General features: G+C 46.9%; 1 protein-coding gene across 20 annotated transcripts in view; it reads right to left on the reverse strand.

The window, feature by feature from the left end:
• The window catches only part of rims2a (regulating synaptic membrane exocytosis 2a), a 125181-nt gene that overhangs the window by 75161 nt on the left and 31439 nt on the right, over window positions 1-18581 (reverse strand). For 16 of the 20 annotated variants that reach the window (XM_076012640.1, XM_076012639.1, XM_076012652.1 and 13 more), the window contains one exon: window positions 13291-13583. In XM_076012640.1, the coding sequence (XP_075868755.1) occupies window positions 13291-13583 (293 nt within the window). Of the gene's footprint in view, window positions 1-8977; window positions 9842-13290; window positions 13584-18581 lie in introns of those variants that run through there. The other 4 variants (XM_076012651.1, XM_076012650.1, XM_076012654.1 and 1 more) reach the window with 2 other exon arrangements.

Here is an 18581-nt window from a genome sequence, read left to right on the forward strand (position 1 = left end):
GTAGAAAACGTGCAACTATATCACAATCAATAACCACATGGCAAGAGGAAAGGAAAAAGTATTGTGATAACGCATAGGGGAGAGCACACAAGATTGTGAGCCCACCTGACAGCAGCACTGCTGTTTAAATGTGCCTGTTCTTCCACAGCACTTAACTCTGTAAATCGCCTGTGGAAATCCAGCACAATTCACCAAAACCACCACTTTGCTAATAGAACATCGTCTATAAATAGCAGTGAGGAGATGTTAAGGAAAGAGAACAATGTCTGGATCAAAAGAAGATTAATACACTTGTTATTGAGTGGTTGGGTACTGAATTCTAACTCTAGCTACTTTGTTTTCGTTAGCACAGCAAATCCAACCTTGAAGCAAATGGGCTACAGCAGCAAAAGGCCACGCTAGGAGCCGGTCCCATGCGCTAGTGACAGAAAACTGAGGTGAGTTTAACTGAGGTGAACTGAGTTTGCACATGCTCACCAAAATTGGACAACAGAAGTTCAGAAAAATATTTTAAAGGTTCGAGACTTCTGGCGCCACAGTTCAAGTTCAGGCAAATTGAAACACTTTGCACAAAGTACTAAAATATCCGCCACACGACTTGTTGAGACAATTAAGGTTATAGAAAGTGCAGAAAAGCCAACATAAATGAGGGGTGGGACAGATGCTGGGCTTTTCCTCTCAGACAAATACGTTTTCTGTCAGGGACTTTCTTAAAATGCACATTGTGTTTTTTTGAAATCAAAAGTGAAGCTGTTTTGCTCATCTTCTCCATGCCGGTTCCACCGCCTCTCTTAAGTTGAATTCAAACGGATCAGCTGCTGGAGGGCTTGCCCGCGGGCAGATGGGAAGTTGAGCGTGACGGGGAGACTTTGCCTCCCAGGCTGTTTCTCAAACTCTTCACTAGTCTCAGATGCCACAGTACACACAGAGAGACTGCATCAGACACAGACAAACACAATTGGCAAAACGCAAAGGCAGTGTGACTCCAATTACTTCATTCAAGTTTCAGCACCAACTTTCTGCTCCCTCTGTTACAGTGACGCTGTGGCTTTACCACAAAATTGAGAGGGAAATCCCAATCCATAAAACATGTCCACATTCATAATTCATCCGTGTACATGCAGGGGTGTCATGGTAAAATGCCTGTAACAAAAGAAACAACTACAAAAAAAAACCCCACAGCATTTGAAATAATCCAGAGCTAGAAATTGTTTTTTATTGACTCAATGTTTTTTTTTTTCCTGCAGTGATTGGTTTTTACACACACTGCTATGCTCGCAACCTTATTAGTACATAACGTTCTAACATAGCAATTACAGGAGTTATTGCTCATGTTTCAGCAACATGCGTCATGGAAAAACGAATCGTCGGAGGCTTCCCAGTGTTCTCACTGTAAAGACTGCATGTCAATCCAGTTTGACTGCAACGTTTACTGTTAAAATTGTGCGAATGTGTATGGGGGAAAAAAAAACAGCGGCTCTGTGAGTTTGCCCTTTTGCTCCTCATCTGATGAAAAAGCCCCTCACTGTGTCCCTGTGCGCTCAGCAGAAAGACCTTTTCTGCTGCGCTCAATGGCAGTGACAAGCCAACGTCTCAATCGATGAACCCCACGGTCAGACCTTTACAGACTGAGGCCCAGACCAAAGGGCTGTGTGGGTTAATTGTAATTGCTCAGGACAACCGTCTGCGCCGCGCACTCCGAGTCGGGGAGCCGAACCGGATGGAGGCACCTCGGACTGAGCGGCAGTTAACTCTGCAACACGTGGACGACGGTTGAGCCTCGTTTCCGTTGGCTCATTAAGCTGGCCAGACTTTTCTTGTCACGAGAGCGCACAGTTTATTTGCTGCACGCAAGCCACTTCAAATGTGACGGTGCCTCTTCGGCCTCCAAAAGGAGGGGTTTTTTTTTGTCACCATACAGGAATTCATTAACTGTGAAATGAGGTGAAATAATACCACTTCAGTTGCTTAGGGAACATTTTCACAAGCTTTTTACTAAATAATTGATTCTTCAATATAATAATTACAACATGAATAGATTCTTATCACAAATGTGTTAAATGTCTTTTTTTTTTATATATATATATAATTATTCTGAAGTCATGTTTATACTGGGATATGACATTACCTCTGCAATTAATTCCAATAAATTCTATTGGATTCACATAATTTCCAATAGGAAGTTTCCAATTTGGAAAATTTGGAAAATTTGCAAGCTAAACTTCCCATGAAGAAAAACATTTTCTGAAAATTTACTTGAAAATCTTCAACCCTATTAAAACACAAATCTGTTACGCCACCTGATCTGTGGTTTATATCTTTAGGTTCAGCTGTATCAACACACAGCTTTCAATTAGAAGTTCTAGTTGAACAAATGAGAGCTGTGAGCAGCCGTGAATGGACTTTTTTTTACCAGGCCAAGAGGAGCAAACACATCGTGAAGGAAGAGAAAAAAAACAGATCTTCAAAGTCAGCGTCTATGCGCTTCCTTCCCACCCCTGGAGATCAGATCAACTGCTATCCTAAAACCTAATGAACAAGTAAACAGTGGAAATTAAATGAATATTACATGGGGTTTCATTATTGCCAGCCATCAGTCTCCCAAAAAAAAATAATGAAGGCAAAGAGCAAAGGGGTGGGAGGAGCCGCTGGAGCTTCTCCTCTGCTAACTCAGCATCTGCCTGCCAGAGATGAAGGTTTTTTGATCGCTCCTCTGCTGCGGCCAGGTTCTCCTCTCCTCTCACCTCCTCTCCTCCTCTCCTCCTCTCCTCTCTTCCGTGGCAGCAGAAGCCCGGGGAGGCCGCCGAGCGCCGCCAAAGTCGCTTCATTTGCAACACAAATGAACCAAGCTAATTGTACACGTGTGGGGAGAAAAGGGGGGGGGGGGGGCTCGCCCGCTCGCACACACACACACACACACACACACACACACACACACACACACACACAAACACGCACGCACGCACACTGTGCAATGTTTGCAAAATATGGAAATAATTAATCTCATTGAGCGGGTGGAATACCATCAGCGTTGCAAAAGAGATTGTGAGCGCAGGGCGAGGGAGAGACAAATATAACTGCGGCGACAGACCCCGTAGACGCACATGTTTAGATTATCACACCCCACTCCTCAGGTTTATTTTGGATCGTTAAATATATATTGAAGCTTGAACTAGATTTGGATTTGGGGCACAGCAACAGGATTATTCATGAAGCAGTTACTAAACCAGTCAATAGAAAAGGAACGGAAAACAGAAGAATTACTATAAATAACCAAGTGCATAAGACAGCTAAATATGCCTCGGCGAGAATACCCAACAGCAGGATGAGTGCTCACTGATGACTGACTCTGAAACGGTGCTATTAGCGGTGTTTGTGCAGCCGAGGTGACTTCACCTCAACGGGGACTTAAGCTAAGAAAGTTCACCTCTTGGCCTTCCGAAGGTCTGACCTTATAAGCCAGCCTGAATCAATAAATCAGATGTAAAACAAGAATGATGATGCTCTAAAGCACCGCTGGGAGGAGGGAGCCTTAGCTTTCAATTAGCAACTCCACTGACCATCAAGGCCAGCGGAGGAAGCGAAGAATAATGAATGTCCGCGCGCCGCCGCCGCCGCCGCCGCTAAGGTCCCCGCGCTGACGGCAAGCCGACGGAGTTCCGAAGCCAGCCAACATCTGAATGATCGGCGACGCTGACAAACAGTGCAACACGTGAGGGGGCAAAGTTGTGGGCCAATATTGATATTTATTGAAAAAAAAATCTTTGCCTCGCGGACCAAATATATTTACACTGCGGGCCACAGTTTGACACCTATGCGTTAGGGGCAGGTTGTGGAAAAGCTAAGCGTGGACCGTGCCGTGAACCCAGCTTCCATCCTCTCTTGAGGCTTTTCTGAGAGCAGGTGGCACATCGGACATCTGGCGGCGGCAGAGCAGTAGAAAAGGGGCTTTGTGGGACGTTACAAAAAAAAAAAAAAGGATTTCCTCAGGACTGGGCCCAAGTGCCGCTTATGTGCAGTCTCACGCACACATGCGCGGGAGCCAATCAGCTGCCTCCTTTTCACTTTTCTCCGGCGACCGTCAAGAAGAGGAGGAGGAAGGAGGAGGAGGAAGTTCAGGTCCCCCGGGGGGGGCCAAGTTGGAAGTGGCCTGTAACGCCGATCTGCACTGAGCCTCCTCCTTTGACGCGGCCATTACGACGCGTTGGGGTTAAAGGCCGCGTACGAGGAAAGAAACAACAAGCAACCGCACGCGGGCAACTATTCGCCGTCTTTTGAGGGAATCAGTCTGGCTCCGTGAGCACGAAGAGAAGCCAGATGTCGACTGGAGAAGCGTTTCATCTTTGCTCCGTGGCTCCTGGGCCGGGAGTCCATCCTGGGTTGCGGAGGCCATCTGGACCCACCGCTGTACGCAAGTCCAGCCGGGTAGCATCACGTGACCGTCGGCAGCAGCAGCAGCAGGAGGCCACATTAGCCTAATGTTTATCTGCCTGTCCAAGCTCGCAGCCAGCTCCCCCCCCCCGCCCAAGATGCGACTTGGTGAGAGGTAGCGCATCGATTCAGCCTGTGCCGCCCATCCATCCCCCTCTTCTTCCTCTCCACCATCATCCCAACTCTCCCTCTCTCTCTCTCTCTCTCTCTATCTATCTGCTGCCCTCTCCACCCACACCCCTCACCCCCCCCTGCTCCCGCTCCCTCCAGTGTGCAATCATAATAACGCCTCTCTTAGACACCCAGGCAATAAAAACCAGGGCCTCCCTCCTTTTTTTTCCATCCCTGCGCACGTCTCCCTCGGCGAGGACAAAACCAATAAAGGGGCCGGCCTTAATTACAGCTTCTGCATGCCGCCGACACCCGGGTGCAACTCCGTGGGGCCGAGGGCGGGCAGGCGGGCGGGCGAATGGGCGAGCGTGGGCGAGGTGTGGCGGGAGGGGGGAGAGGTGGGTTTGAGGGGGGGGAATGGATGCATTTCCCAGTCTGACTCCCACATCGAAACCCTCAAGACACTACTTTATAGTACTCACAGAGATGAAAAAAAAGAGAAGATGGCAGCTCAGGGGCAGGCTGGGAAAATGTGGGTAGCATGAAAACTCCCGGCCGCTCCGGCAGGAAAGCGCTCAGTCAGCGAGATTTTTGCATCTGCGGGGCGTCAACGTGGAACTGGGCGTCGCTGGGCACTGCTTGAAAAACCAAACACAGACTAAAACCTGAAGGCCACTTTACTGTGAACACAGAGGAGAGGGAGGGAGGGAGGGGGTTGATGTCCCGCACACGACAAAGTAGCCCAAAGGCAAGTCAAGGTGGACACGCCCCCCCAAGAGCAAAAGTCCAAGAAGATTTCACGGCAGGCGCACTGGGGATGCACGTCCTTGTCGCTTGTTGTTTCAAGGTCTGCGGTCTGTTCACTCCACCCCACCACCCCCATCCCCACCTCCACCACAGCCACCCCAACCCCCCCAGGCTCGCCGCGTATTCCCCACACTGTCCTCCACTCGCCTCCCCAATTCTGTCACGTTAGTGAATCCAGGGCTCCTGGGGTTCACACTCTCACCAGCTGCTCTCTAATATGTTCTAATATGTTCTACAGCTGTCAGCAGGGAGACTGACGCCCGGGCGACCCCCGCAGCAGCTCCACTGCAGCGTCTGTCTTCCATTCTGTTTGCTTACTTCATCATTCATTTGCTCTATCAGCCACATAAAGGTTCATCAACTTACAATGAAATATATGGTCATCTTGTGAAGTTACCTGATGATCGCATCAGGGTACTCAATCATCTGCCATGATTCTCAAACATATGCAAAATGCAAATATAAGCCCAAGACACATCAAGTATGGAGTTTGGAGCAATAGGGGCAAAATCAGCCTCTCTGAGAGTTTCCATACAAATGTTGAGTGAACTCAAACAAAATGCTGGAAAAAGGCTGAAACAATCAAAGTGCGAGTGCCCTTTATGGTTTTCTTTATGTGAAGGCGACATAAGGCCTCGTCACGTCATTGGAGAGTGGTATGTACCAGCAGGAAGCAGATGTAAATATTGGCTGGGAGAGAATTTCGAGAAAATACTGTCAAGAACGGCTGTTAGAATGGCCGGAGAACATTACGGTCTTCTCATCTACCTGGACGGCTCTATTACTGCCAATGACAGTCTCCTCAGTCTCTACTTTACTCATTATGAAAGCATCACAAACAGCCCGCGTCATGCGAGCGGAATGAAACCTGTTTTTCCATAATTAACATTGGCCCTGATTTAAAGCAGACTAAAACCACCTCAAGCGAGTGTACATTCCAAACGCTCAAAAAGTTGCGTTGCTCTTTTGTTACAAGTCAAAATGAAGGGGTGCCAATGAAAATAAAATTGCAACACACAAGTTTGACTTTTGTTTGAGACGTTGCGAAAGTTTCACCACAGTCAGTTTCACAAAACCAGTAAAAAAAAAAAACACAATGACCCAAGTCTCAAAATACATTTAGTCCTTCTCAGCCATTGTCAATGGTAAGATAGGACACGCAGTGATTGCTTTTGTGCACATAATACCAAAATGTAAAATAATGAATGTATACAAAGGAATTTTTTCCATGACTATGACTCCAGTCAGATCAAGAACAAATCTTAAACACCTTTATATCTAGTTACAGTCTAGTGTTTGACTGTTTTTGACCCAAAGCCATCTTTCTTCCACATCTCCATCTTTTCCTGCCATTTGATTAACAGACAGAGATTACTAATAGGTATCTGCATTAATTATCTCCACTCTACCCCCGTGGTATTGCCTTAGCTGGAGGGGACATTTGATGATGTGATTTTGATTCTGCGACGGGGACAGACGTCCCGGCAGGAGGGGCAGAGGTGGGAGCAAGTCGGCTTTTCTTTTTGCGCCTGCAACCCTTCAGGCTTGCGCCGCTGCAGATGTGCTGCAACTGCAGGAGGACAATATACGAGACGGCGGGATGAGGTAAACAGCTGGGAGTTCGCAGATGACTCACTGAAATCACGCCCGTGAGTGTGCGGCCAGTTTAGAGTCATTAAGCGGCAGAGTAACTGGAAACACAGAGATCGGAACTCGTGCCTGGCGGAACTTTGCATGTGCGTTTGTACGTGTGTGTGTGTGTGTGTGTGTGTGTGTGTGTGTGTGTGTGTGTGTGTGTGTGTGTGCGCGCGCCTGTGTTTGCATGTGTGTACTGGAGGAGGGAGGGAGAGAGCCAAAGTATGGCTGCAGCGTAAATGCAGTGAGTGACCACTCAATTCGAAACCATTCAGGCCTTCTAAGAACAGATCCCCACACCCCATTAGGACCTCTGCTGACGCACACATGCATAATACATAGAGCCTGAATCTAAAAGCATACAGCCCATTAGAAGGCTTGGCCTGGGCAACAAGGGACACACACACACACACACACACACACACACACACACACACACACACACACACACACACACAAAGAAAGGCTCGTATACAAACATTCCTCGCAGAAATGGCCGGACGCACAAAGCTGCCGTGCAGTTGTGGTGTTTCGCGTAACAGTGAGCCATCTCTGAAATCTGAGAACGATCAGCCGGCGCAGCTTCCCAACTGCTGTCAAACGCGAAGACGCTCGTTCCTCCTTTTCGCCTGACACATTGGCCAACAGTACAGTAGCAAACAGGCCCGGTCCTGTTTTAACAGAGAGGTCGATGAAAGAGTTCACCAAGAGGAAAATCATGATGGAGGGGGGGAAAAAATCAACCGTGATGATCGTTGGATGACTGTTTTTTCAGGCATAAAGTCGGCCCCTTGTTCAGACCTTCCGCTGGCTGACTGTTCCGGCCATGTAATGTGAGGTGGCAGAGAGCCCGGCAATGCTGTAAATTATTTCTGACGGTAGGGTGGGGGGACAGAAGTAAACGCCTCGCGCTCCCCGGAGACAGACGCCACACGATGCAGAGACTCACTGGCTTTTTCTGCGCCTATGGCTGAAATAAATAAATAAATAAACAAATAAGTAAAATAAAATAAAAAAAAAGGAGGCCCTCATGTTTTTTTGTTTTTTTGTTTTTTACTGGCCTGCAGCTTCAGGGACGTGAGTGTGTTTGCAAGTTTGAAGCCCTTATGCATTCTGCATAATGTGTCTAACAGCCAAATGAGCAGGGCCTCTCCGCGGGGGAGCACAGCATTTAGCAGACTAATCATAATACGCTCCGATGCATCGAAGTGAAAAGCAACTTTGCTCGGCGGTGGAGGCATCCCGCCTCACAGGCTCCGCTCTTTCCGGTGAATTTTTTTTTTCCTTTCTTTTTTGTGGAAAAGGAGAAATAATGCTGCGCGTGTACGTAAAAATTGTGCTGCCGCGTCTGTTTTCAAGTAATGTCTTTAGGTGTGAATGCACAATGTTGGTCAGGTTCTGTTCTTAGGGTGTGTGTGTGCGTGTGTGTGTGTGTGTGTGAGAGAGAGAGAGAGAGAGAGAGAGAGAGAGAGAGAGAGAGAGAGAGAGAGAGAGAGATATTACATTATTTTCAGCTGTGGACTCTTTCAACATGCACATTAACCCCCCCAGAATCCCTCCGCCTCCACAGTGTTCGAGGCACATAACAGCACGAGCACACACGCTGCAGCAGCAGCAGTGCACGGGGGCAAAGGCGCGCTCGCACGCGTGCGTACGCACGGCGACGCGCGCACGGCAAACCGCGGCAGTGCAATGCATGCAGGCAAGGAAGGCAGGCAGGCGGGAGGAGCGCCGCCGCTGATCAGCCCCATCATCATCCGGCGCAGGAAACAGCCCATCTGCCGCAGCCACAGCACTGACTGTACCGTAGCTTATTACGCAGGCCAGTGGCCGATCGATAAACGCAACAACCCCCCCCCCACTCCCTCCCTCATCCCCCCTCCCCACCCACACCCCACCCAACGCAGCGATGGGGAAGCCCCTCCTCATAAATCAGCACCCACCACCACCACCACCACCACCCTCCCCTTTTTACAAAGCAGGAATCACTCACCCGATGTTGCCCAGCGCCTGCTCCAACAGCTCCGTCTGCAGGATGTTCTGAGGCGCCGCGAAAGCCCCGTTGAAATGTGACAGAACCGAGCTACAGAACTGACGCAACGTCTCAAACTGCATTTTCCCCCCCTTTCTCCACGTTCCGCTTCCCCTCTTATATATCCTCGGCGAGCGGCGACTCCTCGCCAGCCAACCCTCTCACTGGTAACACATCCCTCCGAAGCCTCCGGACGCCTCCTTCCTCCCTTCCCTCCTTCCTTCCTTCCCTCCTTGCTTGCCTCCTTCAGCGCAACGTAGCCTACACCACCCCGGTCGGTATTGTGTTGTTTATGGTTATTATTCTGCTCTCCGGGGGCGCGTTAAACGTGGGGCGGAAGCCGATCAAGTTCCATGTTTCTCCCGCCGCAATCCGGGCGGATTCCTGCGGTCATAATGCTCCCGAGCCGCCGAGGCGAGGTGGAGGTGCCGATGCCGGTGACGATTCGCTGCTGCTGCTGCTGCTGCTGCTGCTCCTGCTGTTGGTGGTGGTGGTGCTGCTGCTGCTGCTGCTCGCTGTGGCGGAAGCTTCTTCTCGGCGAGGAGGCGATAGAGCGCCCGGCGGAGAGACGACGCGGAGCGGCGGTGGCGGCATAGTCCACGGCGGCGGCCGGCAGCGGAGGCAGGCGGGCGGGAAGGCGGGCAGCAGCCTCACCGGCGCATCAGCTGCTGCCTCGCAGTCAACTCACATTTCCCGTCGTCCGTGTGTGCTTGTACCACACACGCGCACACAAGCAGACGCGCGCGCACACGCAGGCCCCGCCGGCCGCAGGAGTGATATGCGCACTCTTTTGATACACCGTTTCGGACCACGCAGCTGAACCGAGCGAGAGGTAACTGCTGCTGCTGCTGCCGCTTTCTTTTCTCTCTCTCTCTTTCTCTTTCTCTCCACCCTCTCTCTCTCTCTCTCTCTCTTCGTGTCGTTCCATACGTGACTCTCCGATGCATCAGCTGCAAGTCAGATGACGAGCACCTCCACGGAGGGGAGGACAGGAACCGCCGTTTCTCGTTTTGTTCGCTTCGGCGTCGGCGCACGTAGCTGTACCATGAGGCTATAATTAGCCGGCGATGGTTAATATTTTATCGGTGTTAAGGGACAATAAGAACGGGGCCAACGACGCCACCTTGAATGGAGCGAATTTAAGACCACTGCATTACTAAGTGTACTGATGATGGTACTGGGAGGCCACAAGAACCCATTTTTCTGTGAGAATGCTACGGTATACATATTTTTATTTTTCATTAATGCAATGTAGGGTCCTCTGTAGATCACTCTGACAACAAGACACATGTTTTCACTGTTGGAGCTTTAATTTCAGATTCTATTGTGAGCAAAAATCTTTCTGTTTGGCTAAAGTAACAGACTCAGTGAGAGTATTTGAAATGCGTGATGCCCTTTTTGTACAAGGTTAGATAAGATATTAAGGGGCCAGTGTGGTCTAAGCCCCGGTTTCTAATGTATGTGTTATGAGAATTCACACGTCTTTATGTGGTCATAATCGGGCAGTGTATTCCCTGTGAGCAAGAATATCCATCAATTTTTTTTCATCATTAAACCCCACTTAGAATCATGGAGGTGTTGGAAGCTGTCTTAGAGTGAATGTGGTGTACAGCCTGGTCAACACAGAGATAAACAACCGATGGACAATAGCATTGTCAGTTAGGGCATGTTTCCACGGGGGTGCCTCGCCTTGACTCAGCTCAGGCGTTTCCAGTGACACCAACACGGTTCCAACTATTAGCATTTTGGTCCCTGCTTCCTTGCGAGTTCCAAGGGGGCAGAGCGGGGACCAAAGTGATGACGTGGCAACGAGCAGGGCACTGATTGGGTAAGACTTTTGACGAAGGACGAGAGCGAGTCCTTCAGGAAAACTATTTTTTGCTTTGTATGGACTGTTGTGCGGATATTCTTGTCTAAGGTGAGGCTAAGGCAGTGTTTTGATACAAGTCAACAGTATTGGACAAAATAATTCCAAGCCTTACCAAAATGTCAAAAACAAAAAACCCTTAGCTTACTGCTCAGGTCTCTGGACTGTGGAGGAAACCAGAGTACCTGAGGAAAACACAGGAACAGGTGGAAAACTACACTCAGGAATGGCCAGGCTGGAATGGAACCTGCAACCTTCTTACTTTGAGGCGACAAATGACGCCACGCCGACAAAGTGCAAGTATATTTCCCCACAAATGATTTGCCAAATACATATTACAAGGAAGGACATTGTGACACCCAGGAACGGAGCCCACAGGTGGATGGAGGCCAGGCGGTGGGATTGCATAACTTCATAAGGCAGCAGCCAGCGACAGCAGCACAGCGGGCAGTGGCAGCAGGAGACAACGCAGTAGAGCAGCAAGAATGCGGAGCAAGGAATGATCACGTAAGCAGAGAGTTTACGTAGCCCACCCCAGTGGGACGGAGAGTGCGTGTGAGAGTCTGCTTGGCCTTGCTCTGTCCTAACTAACTCTGCAGGCTTTGCATCATTCTCAAAGTTTCCTCCCTTAAAAACAGACGCCATGCAAAGATTCAGGAGAGCAGAAACAAAGTTTATGTAAACTGTCTTTAAGATAAATGAAAGGGATGTTTGGAGCCGATGTATAGGGGGGCGGGTCTATTTATAGACTCTGCTATTTATGTTAAGCATCATACTCTGAAATCTTAGGCTTCCTGTTTGACAGTGATTCGAAGCAGTGCTGCAGGGAAGAGGCAGATGGAGAACTGCACTAACAAGAGGTGTTTCTAAACACGTCGCGAGTGAAGATGTGTGTGAATGCCTGCTGGCAAATCAAAAATGACAAGTATTAAGGTTAAAAAAATAGATTTGTTAGTCTTACAGTTCAGTTTTAGTGTCCTGTCCATTAACGTCTTCCAATGTATAATGAGCACACATAGTACATGGCCCACCTGTTCCCATGCCGGCATTTGAACTCCGCTGAATGACAAAACAGAATACTGTTTTGTTTTTGTTTTTTTCAATCAAATTGTTTGGAGGACTGTGTTTCCAACAGAAGAGGACCAACGCTGGCAAAACACAAAGTACACTACTGGGTCTGCATGATGTAGGGTATTTAGTGAAAAACCCAACAGCACAGGCTCACTGTAATACAAATGGGGGTTTGACTGCTGCCAGTTTAGTGACTTGTTACGTAACCGATTTGCCATCCTCACATAGAGATGTTGGAGCAAAGCCACATATCACACCATACCATACCACATACTGTAGTATAGTTTACCGTCCTTGTGGTTGCACTAAAACTCACCTATATTCCACACCTACATTCTTACATCTAGATATACAAACAATCCAATAAAATAAAATTAGCCATTTACACAAAATCACTGGATTACTTAAAAACCTCAGGTTACAATGAGTCTAAAGAGGTCAAACTATCTGCAACATTGAAGCAAAACTACCACCAATGGCAAAGAGTCGCACAACCTTCTGTGAACTGCCAGACGTGTTTTCAATGCACAACATTTTGCCCTGAAGATAAATGAAATCAAAATACAACTTCACAATCACTCTCAACAGAGCTCAGTGTTGCAATCTTGGTCTGCATTGATTAGCACACAAACATCAACGATAACGGAAACCATTCAAGATAAAACCGCATCCGTTTCCTCCTAAGTTTAAAAAAAAGCCCAATAAATAGATGCAAACAGCCTTTAGCACACAATTTTCACTGGCATGGATAGGTGCAGATTCTCAGGTACAGTTAGGTGTTGACTGTTAGTGTTAGGTTGTTAGGCTTCGTGAGTGTGTGTGTGAGGAGAGAGAAAGAAAGTGTGGGCGGATGACTGCGGTGGTAGAAGTGCTGAGTTAGTACCATAATACAGTACTGAGGTCTCTGTCTCCTACATTGGCCTCACAGCTTCATGTACCAGCCGTTAAACCTTGACTGGCTTGCAAGTCAAGTACTCATCCTGTGCCAGTTGAGCAACAACACTACACAGCATCGCGCTAGAGCCAAAGATCCTCTTGGTCATCAGTTGGTGATGACAAAGTGCCACTGTTCGTCATAACCCAAAGTAAAAGTTGTACTCCACTTTGGTTGATCTTACCCCATCCACCTCAAAGTCCAAACCCAAAACCTGAGTGCCAAGCAGGGAGGCAATGGGTACCATGCTAAGTCCTTGGTATGATTTGGTTGGGGATCAAACCAACAACCTCCCAATCTCAGGGCGGACACTCTTCCATAAGACTACTGAGCAAAGGTATGCGAGCACTACGGAACAATCCGACATCAAACAATGTGAAACGGAGCAGCCGTGGAACTCACCTGTCTATGGGTGTGTCGCCGGGCCCCGAGTACCTCAGCCCCGAACCGTTGTCAAGGGACGCCTGTCTGGGCAGGAGGCCACCGTGAGGTCTGCTTCTGTCTGACGCTGGTGTCAAGTCCCCTGAGGTTCCCTGGTAGGGGTACAGGGATGGGTCCTGCAGTTTGGCCTTCTTCCCCTGCGGCCCGCCCTCAAAAACACCCCGCACCTGACCGGGCCCCGAGCCGTAGAACCACGCTCCAGATTTGGTGAGGATTTCTTGTTGTTTTCGGCACAAGTTGCATACCCACATCACCTGCAGGAGAGAAGAAAGCGGATGTAAGTACTTCTGGAGCGGCGGCGGACTGGTTTTTCTCTTATGTCACTTATGATGGGCTGTAATGAAATGACTTGGTTGTGTGTGTGCGGTAAAGCTGAAGGATTGCTGTGAGGTGAAAGTCTTTGCACGGGCAAATGTGAACTTTAAAAGAACACACAAATCAAATTTGCGTTCTGAAGGGTTTTTTTCACCCCGCGGGGACGACTCAGAAAACCGTGTCAACGGTTTCTGATGGTGAGTGAATGATGAAATTTTGTACACATGCAGCAGCCCTTGATATATAATTCAGAGAAATGTTACAAAGGTTTAGTTTCAAGGAAAGACTTTAGGTCTGTGAGTTGTGAGGTGTTTTTTTTTTTGTTTTTTTCAATCGCTTATGCATATATTTCATGACATTATATTTTGACTTTTCTTACTGGTTGGACGGCTGCAAGAATGCAGAGGCCGCATGACAAAAGACTGCAGAAATGACTCATATCCTTATGGACGTACAGTAAGTTACTCACTCACTTTTGTGTGATAAACGGGGAAGGATCGCAACATTTTCCTTTCTATTATGCTTCTGTTGCGAACTGAAGAGTGCAGGTTTTTTACTGCTGTGTTATTTTCTGCCTTTATCTGCTCAATACTGCAGCCCAGCAGCCAGCTCACCACATTAGCCTCATAAATCCATGAGCAGGCAGGAGCTGTGATCACCACTCTTTCCCTCTCTCTCTTTTCCCTCTCATTCTCTCTCTCTCTCTCTCCCTCACACACACACACACACAATGCACTCTACATGGTAAAGCTGAGCCTTCTGTACCACGGTTTCATTTGCAAAATGTACATCTGTCACAGCGAGGCGTGAGTCCGAGGCGTGCTCCACGCGACCCCATCCCGCATTAAAGCCGACCAATTAAAAGTGACATCAAAGTGGGCCTGACAAGATGAGGAGATTGCCAAATGATTGACGGGCCAGACGGCCGGTAGGGCGGCCGAGGGCGAGCGCACCCCCCCACCACCACCACCAACCCCCACCACCAAACTCCACACTTTTTGAGTCCCGCTGCTGAGTCAGTTCATTACCGATATGAATGTGAGCGGCATCGGAATGCTGCATCGGAATTAAAATAAGCAATAATAATAAAACGGTACGTTAATAGTGTTTCAATTCTACAAGTCCACAGTAGGCCTTAGTGTGGCCGACAGAGTCATTCCACAGCGTCGGAGATTATGTCCTTGTCATGGAAAAACTTAGCTGGGAACAGGAGCGCATATGTATAAACACTGGGAGGGATGTCATGAACTCATATGCCATTAAATCCACAAGCCTGCATCTTCCTCGAAGAAGTAGCTGGAGATTCTAGCAGTCAAGTAGCCATGTTATTTTAGGACAGAATGCCACAACAACGACTGTTCTGTATTTTGAAATAAATTGCAAAGGTCAAATCCTAATTTTCCATAAACCGTATTTTTAAACTGTCATAAACCAAAATAAGAATTTATCTATTTTAGATGTCTAGTTGACATTTATGGCTTCCATTTAAACATGTCTCTTTTGTTTTGAAACTCTTGCAGTGGCATGTAAGATTGTCTTATTATTTTACATTTGACTGTGTTCATATTTGCACTTGCCATTTGATTTTAGGTCAGTTTCTATTAAATACAAAAAACCTAGCGCAAGGATATCAGGTCAAAATTAAAAATGTTCAATAAATACTTGATTACTTTCAACGATGGTATGGTAGGCACACTTCACTGACATTAGTGGGGGGGAAAATGCAATGGCGATGCCTCACATTGACACATTGGATGGGCGTCATCTCCAAGGCCCCTTAAATAGCAGCCATAAATCTCTTTACTTTCACTTGTAATGTTATGCATACAAGACACACTATTGCCACATGTACATGCCTTCCTGACACATGAGGCATTCGTGTCCAGACACCAACATTACAGATGGCCTGTAATTTTGCTGACACAATGGAGGCGGAGCGGCTACAAATTGTGCATTATGTGTCCCGAGGGGGAGGAGCCGGCGAGGCGGTGGCGGGCCTCTTTATCTGGGGTCACACTGGGAGCTCTGCAGTGAACCATGAGTCATCCGCCACAGCTCAGGAGGTCACCGTGGCAGGTTCTCCTGCTCATCAACCGCGAGACGCACCTGCCACACCTGGGAGTCACGCAAACGTGCGCAGTGGCAGCCTGCTTGAGCGTGAGCATGAGCATGAGCGTGCACGTTTGAGCTCGCACCTTAAATGATAAAGAGGCGACGCCATTGAGTGAATACAGCCGTGCATGTATTCATTCCAGTTTGCTACAAAGGTTCAGGGTGAGGTTTAGCGCTTTCAGTGGGAACAATGTGTAAAGCTGAGACTATTGAAAGAGACACGCTAACATTCATTTAAATGCCTCCGACTATTTAAAGTGTTGTTTGGCTATTTTTTGGATTTTTGTGCTTGTTCCGTATTCAAAGGGATTTTCGCCATTTGAGCACCAAGCATCAGCTCATTAGCTTGTGCCTATTGTTCTCTACATTCTAAAGGTGCTCCAAGTGGGAATGATTTTTAAAACAGAGCCTGCCACCACGTGTAAATCTGTCTTTGTGCACATCATCATTATTAGAATTATTCAATTGAATCACCAGGTTATGTGACCAAACAACCAATAAAAGTAATCTTGAGCTTGAATTCGTGTCACATAATGGAACAGATTAGATTCTACTTGGTGTCAGCATCAGGAAGCTGTTCTCCTCTTGCATTGATGCAGTTCTTTCACAGAAAATTATTCCTCCAGCCTGAAATCAGCGCTGTGCCTCTCTGCACCTCACTGGTCTGCCAATAATGATTAACTGTGTTCTCGGCAAGCAGACGACGCAGGTGAAGCTTTGTCTTTTTTTTCTCTCCTTAAATCTGGCCAGTGCCTCGTAGCATGCATGTATTTTAAAAGAGGCCGACCAAAAAGCATGAATGGATCCAGTAAATGTTGAGTACGCCGAGTCTCAAACATCAATACATGGTTTTGATTTGCGCTTTGGAACAGAGTCAGGATGGAAATGGATGTGTGTACAGTCCATTAGGCAAAAGGACAGCAAAACGAAGAGAAAATGTCACGCTGCTCTGTCAAATTGCCACCTATGACATACACTGCATAAAAAGAAGCCCTGTTTTTGAGCTAGATTGTTGAATACATTTGGTAATTCTCCAATGGGACATTTAAAAGGGTAGAAGAGTCCTTGAGGGACAAACAACAACAAAACAACCACAACAAAAAAATCAACCTTCAACTAACTGGAACTGTTTTTCCATGACTAGCAGAACGAGCGGGGGAAAAAGTCCCACCAGACGATAGAAACAAAATATCTATTATTATTATTATTATTATTATTACTATTATTATTATTAACAACAATAAAAACACCCACTACAGGACTGAGGATGCAGCATTGCTTGCATGGCTTTCCTCCTTCATCACAATGGAATATCAAGAAGTCCCAATCTGTACGTGATCATGTACCACATATGGAGAGCAACACACTGGTCAAGCAGCTCTAGTGGTACGAGGGATTCACTGTCACGTCAACCATTCTGCCCAGCACCTTGAGAGACACACACTCAGGCACGCGGCCTCCCCCCCTTTTGCTTAACTCTTCACGGCTGAGCGCAGGCAGGGGGGTTGGGAGGTTGCAGTCCTCAGGCAGGGCCATTTCTCCTTGTGTTTGCACATTTCATAGTCATTGAACCTGCAGCTAAATATAGAGGGCTAAAAAGCTAAGCTCACACTACAAACACCGGCAAGACACATATTCTATTAAATGTGCTACAGGCCATTTACTGATGAGCCCAAATAGGGGAAACAAACACTGGGGATCAATAAATAATTTCCTTTGCTAATAATTCCTCTTCATACCAAAAGGTCTTTCCAGAGACATCAGCAAAACATAAAAATAGTCTGAAAAATCTCTTTATGCCTTAAGAATGAAGAGGAATCAAACATACACATCAAAGGAAGTCATCGAAGGACTGATGAATTTGACAGAGGAAAAAAATATGTTTCTCACATACCCACAAACACAGAAAATATTATTACATTTCTTAATGAACTTGACACATCAGCTTGTCCCATGCAGAATTTTTCCACTGGAGGAATTCACACTGGCAAACGGTGCATCAAAAGTGCAATAGGAGAGCGCACTGAGCTCTCTCTTGTGGCCATTAAACAGCACTGCAACGTTACTTAACCGAGACTCCAGAGTGAATCAGCACTATCCTCCCAGGCATATCACAGTGTCCTTAAAGTAGAAGTCAGCTCCATGTTTACAAGTTTTCATTCATTTCAAATTCACTCATTCATGACATTGTATGACGCAAAATAGATAAAACCAGCCTTCCAGCACAACATAAATCTCTTTCCATGAGGCCCAATTATACTTTCAGAATTTTGTTTAAAATGTTTGGGTTTTATTATTATTATTATTATTATTATTATTATTATTATTATTATTATTATTATTATTATTATTAGTCATTTATTTATTTTATTTTTTTTTGGGGGGGGGGGTTAGGAAACCCCATGTCATGTTTTGTTTTTTTTGTCAAAAAGTTCAAAATTTACAGAATTGTCTGATTAGCACTTAAAACAAATTTCAGTCTAGATAGGGCAAACCTTGCTAACTGTTGTGTAAAGTAATATAGAATATTGCCGTCGCCTTACCCTCCTTGAGCTGAACTGGAGCAAAGTAAACTACTCATGGATGACTCGTAACACGAGCGGATCGTTTCTCTGAACACAACGAATGTGGAGTGAGTGCAGTTTATGCTCAAGCTCTCCACAGTCATGCCGTAAGTGGCATTATAACAAATACGCTTATCCACTAATGCTATATTACAGACGGATAAAAGGAGAGTGCATTCTATCATACTCCATTAGAAATTAAGGCGCATGCTTCAATATTGTTCAATATTTTTTTCGATATTTTTTAATTGGAAAATATTT

This window comes from Nelusetta ayraudi, unplaced genomic scaffold, assembly GCF_046127955.1.
Source record: "Nelusetta ayraudi isolate G7.1 ecotype Tasmania unplaced genomic scaffold, CSIRO-AGI_Nayr_v1 ptg000136l, whole genome shotgun sequence".
Classification (NCBI taxonomy): Eukaryota; Metazoa; Chordata; class Actinopteri; order Tetraodontiformes; family Monacanthidae; genus Nelusetta; species Nelusetta ayraudi.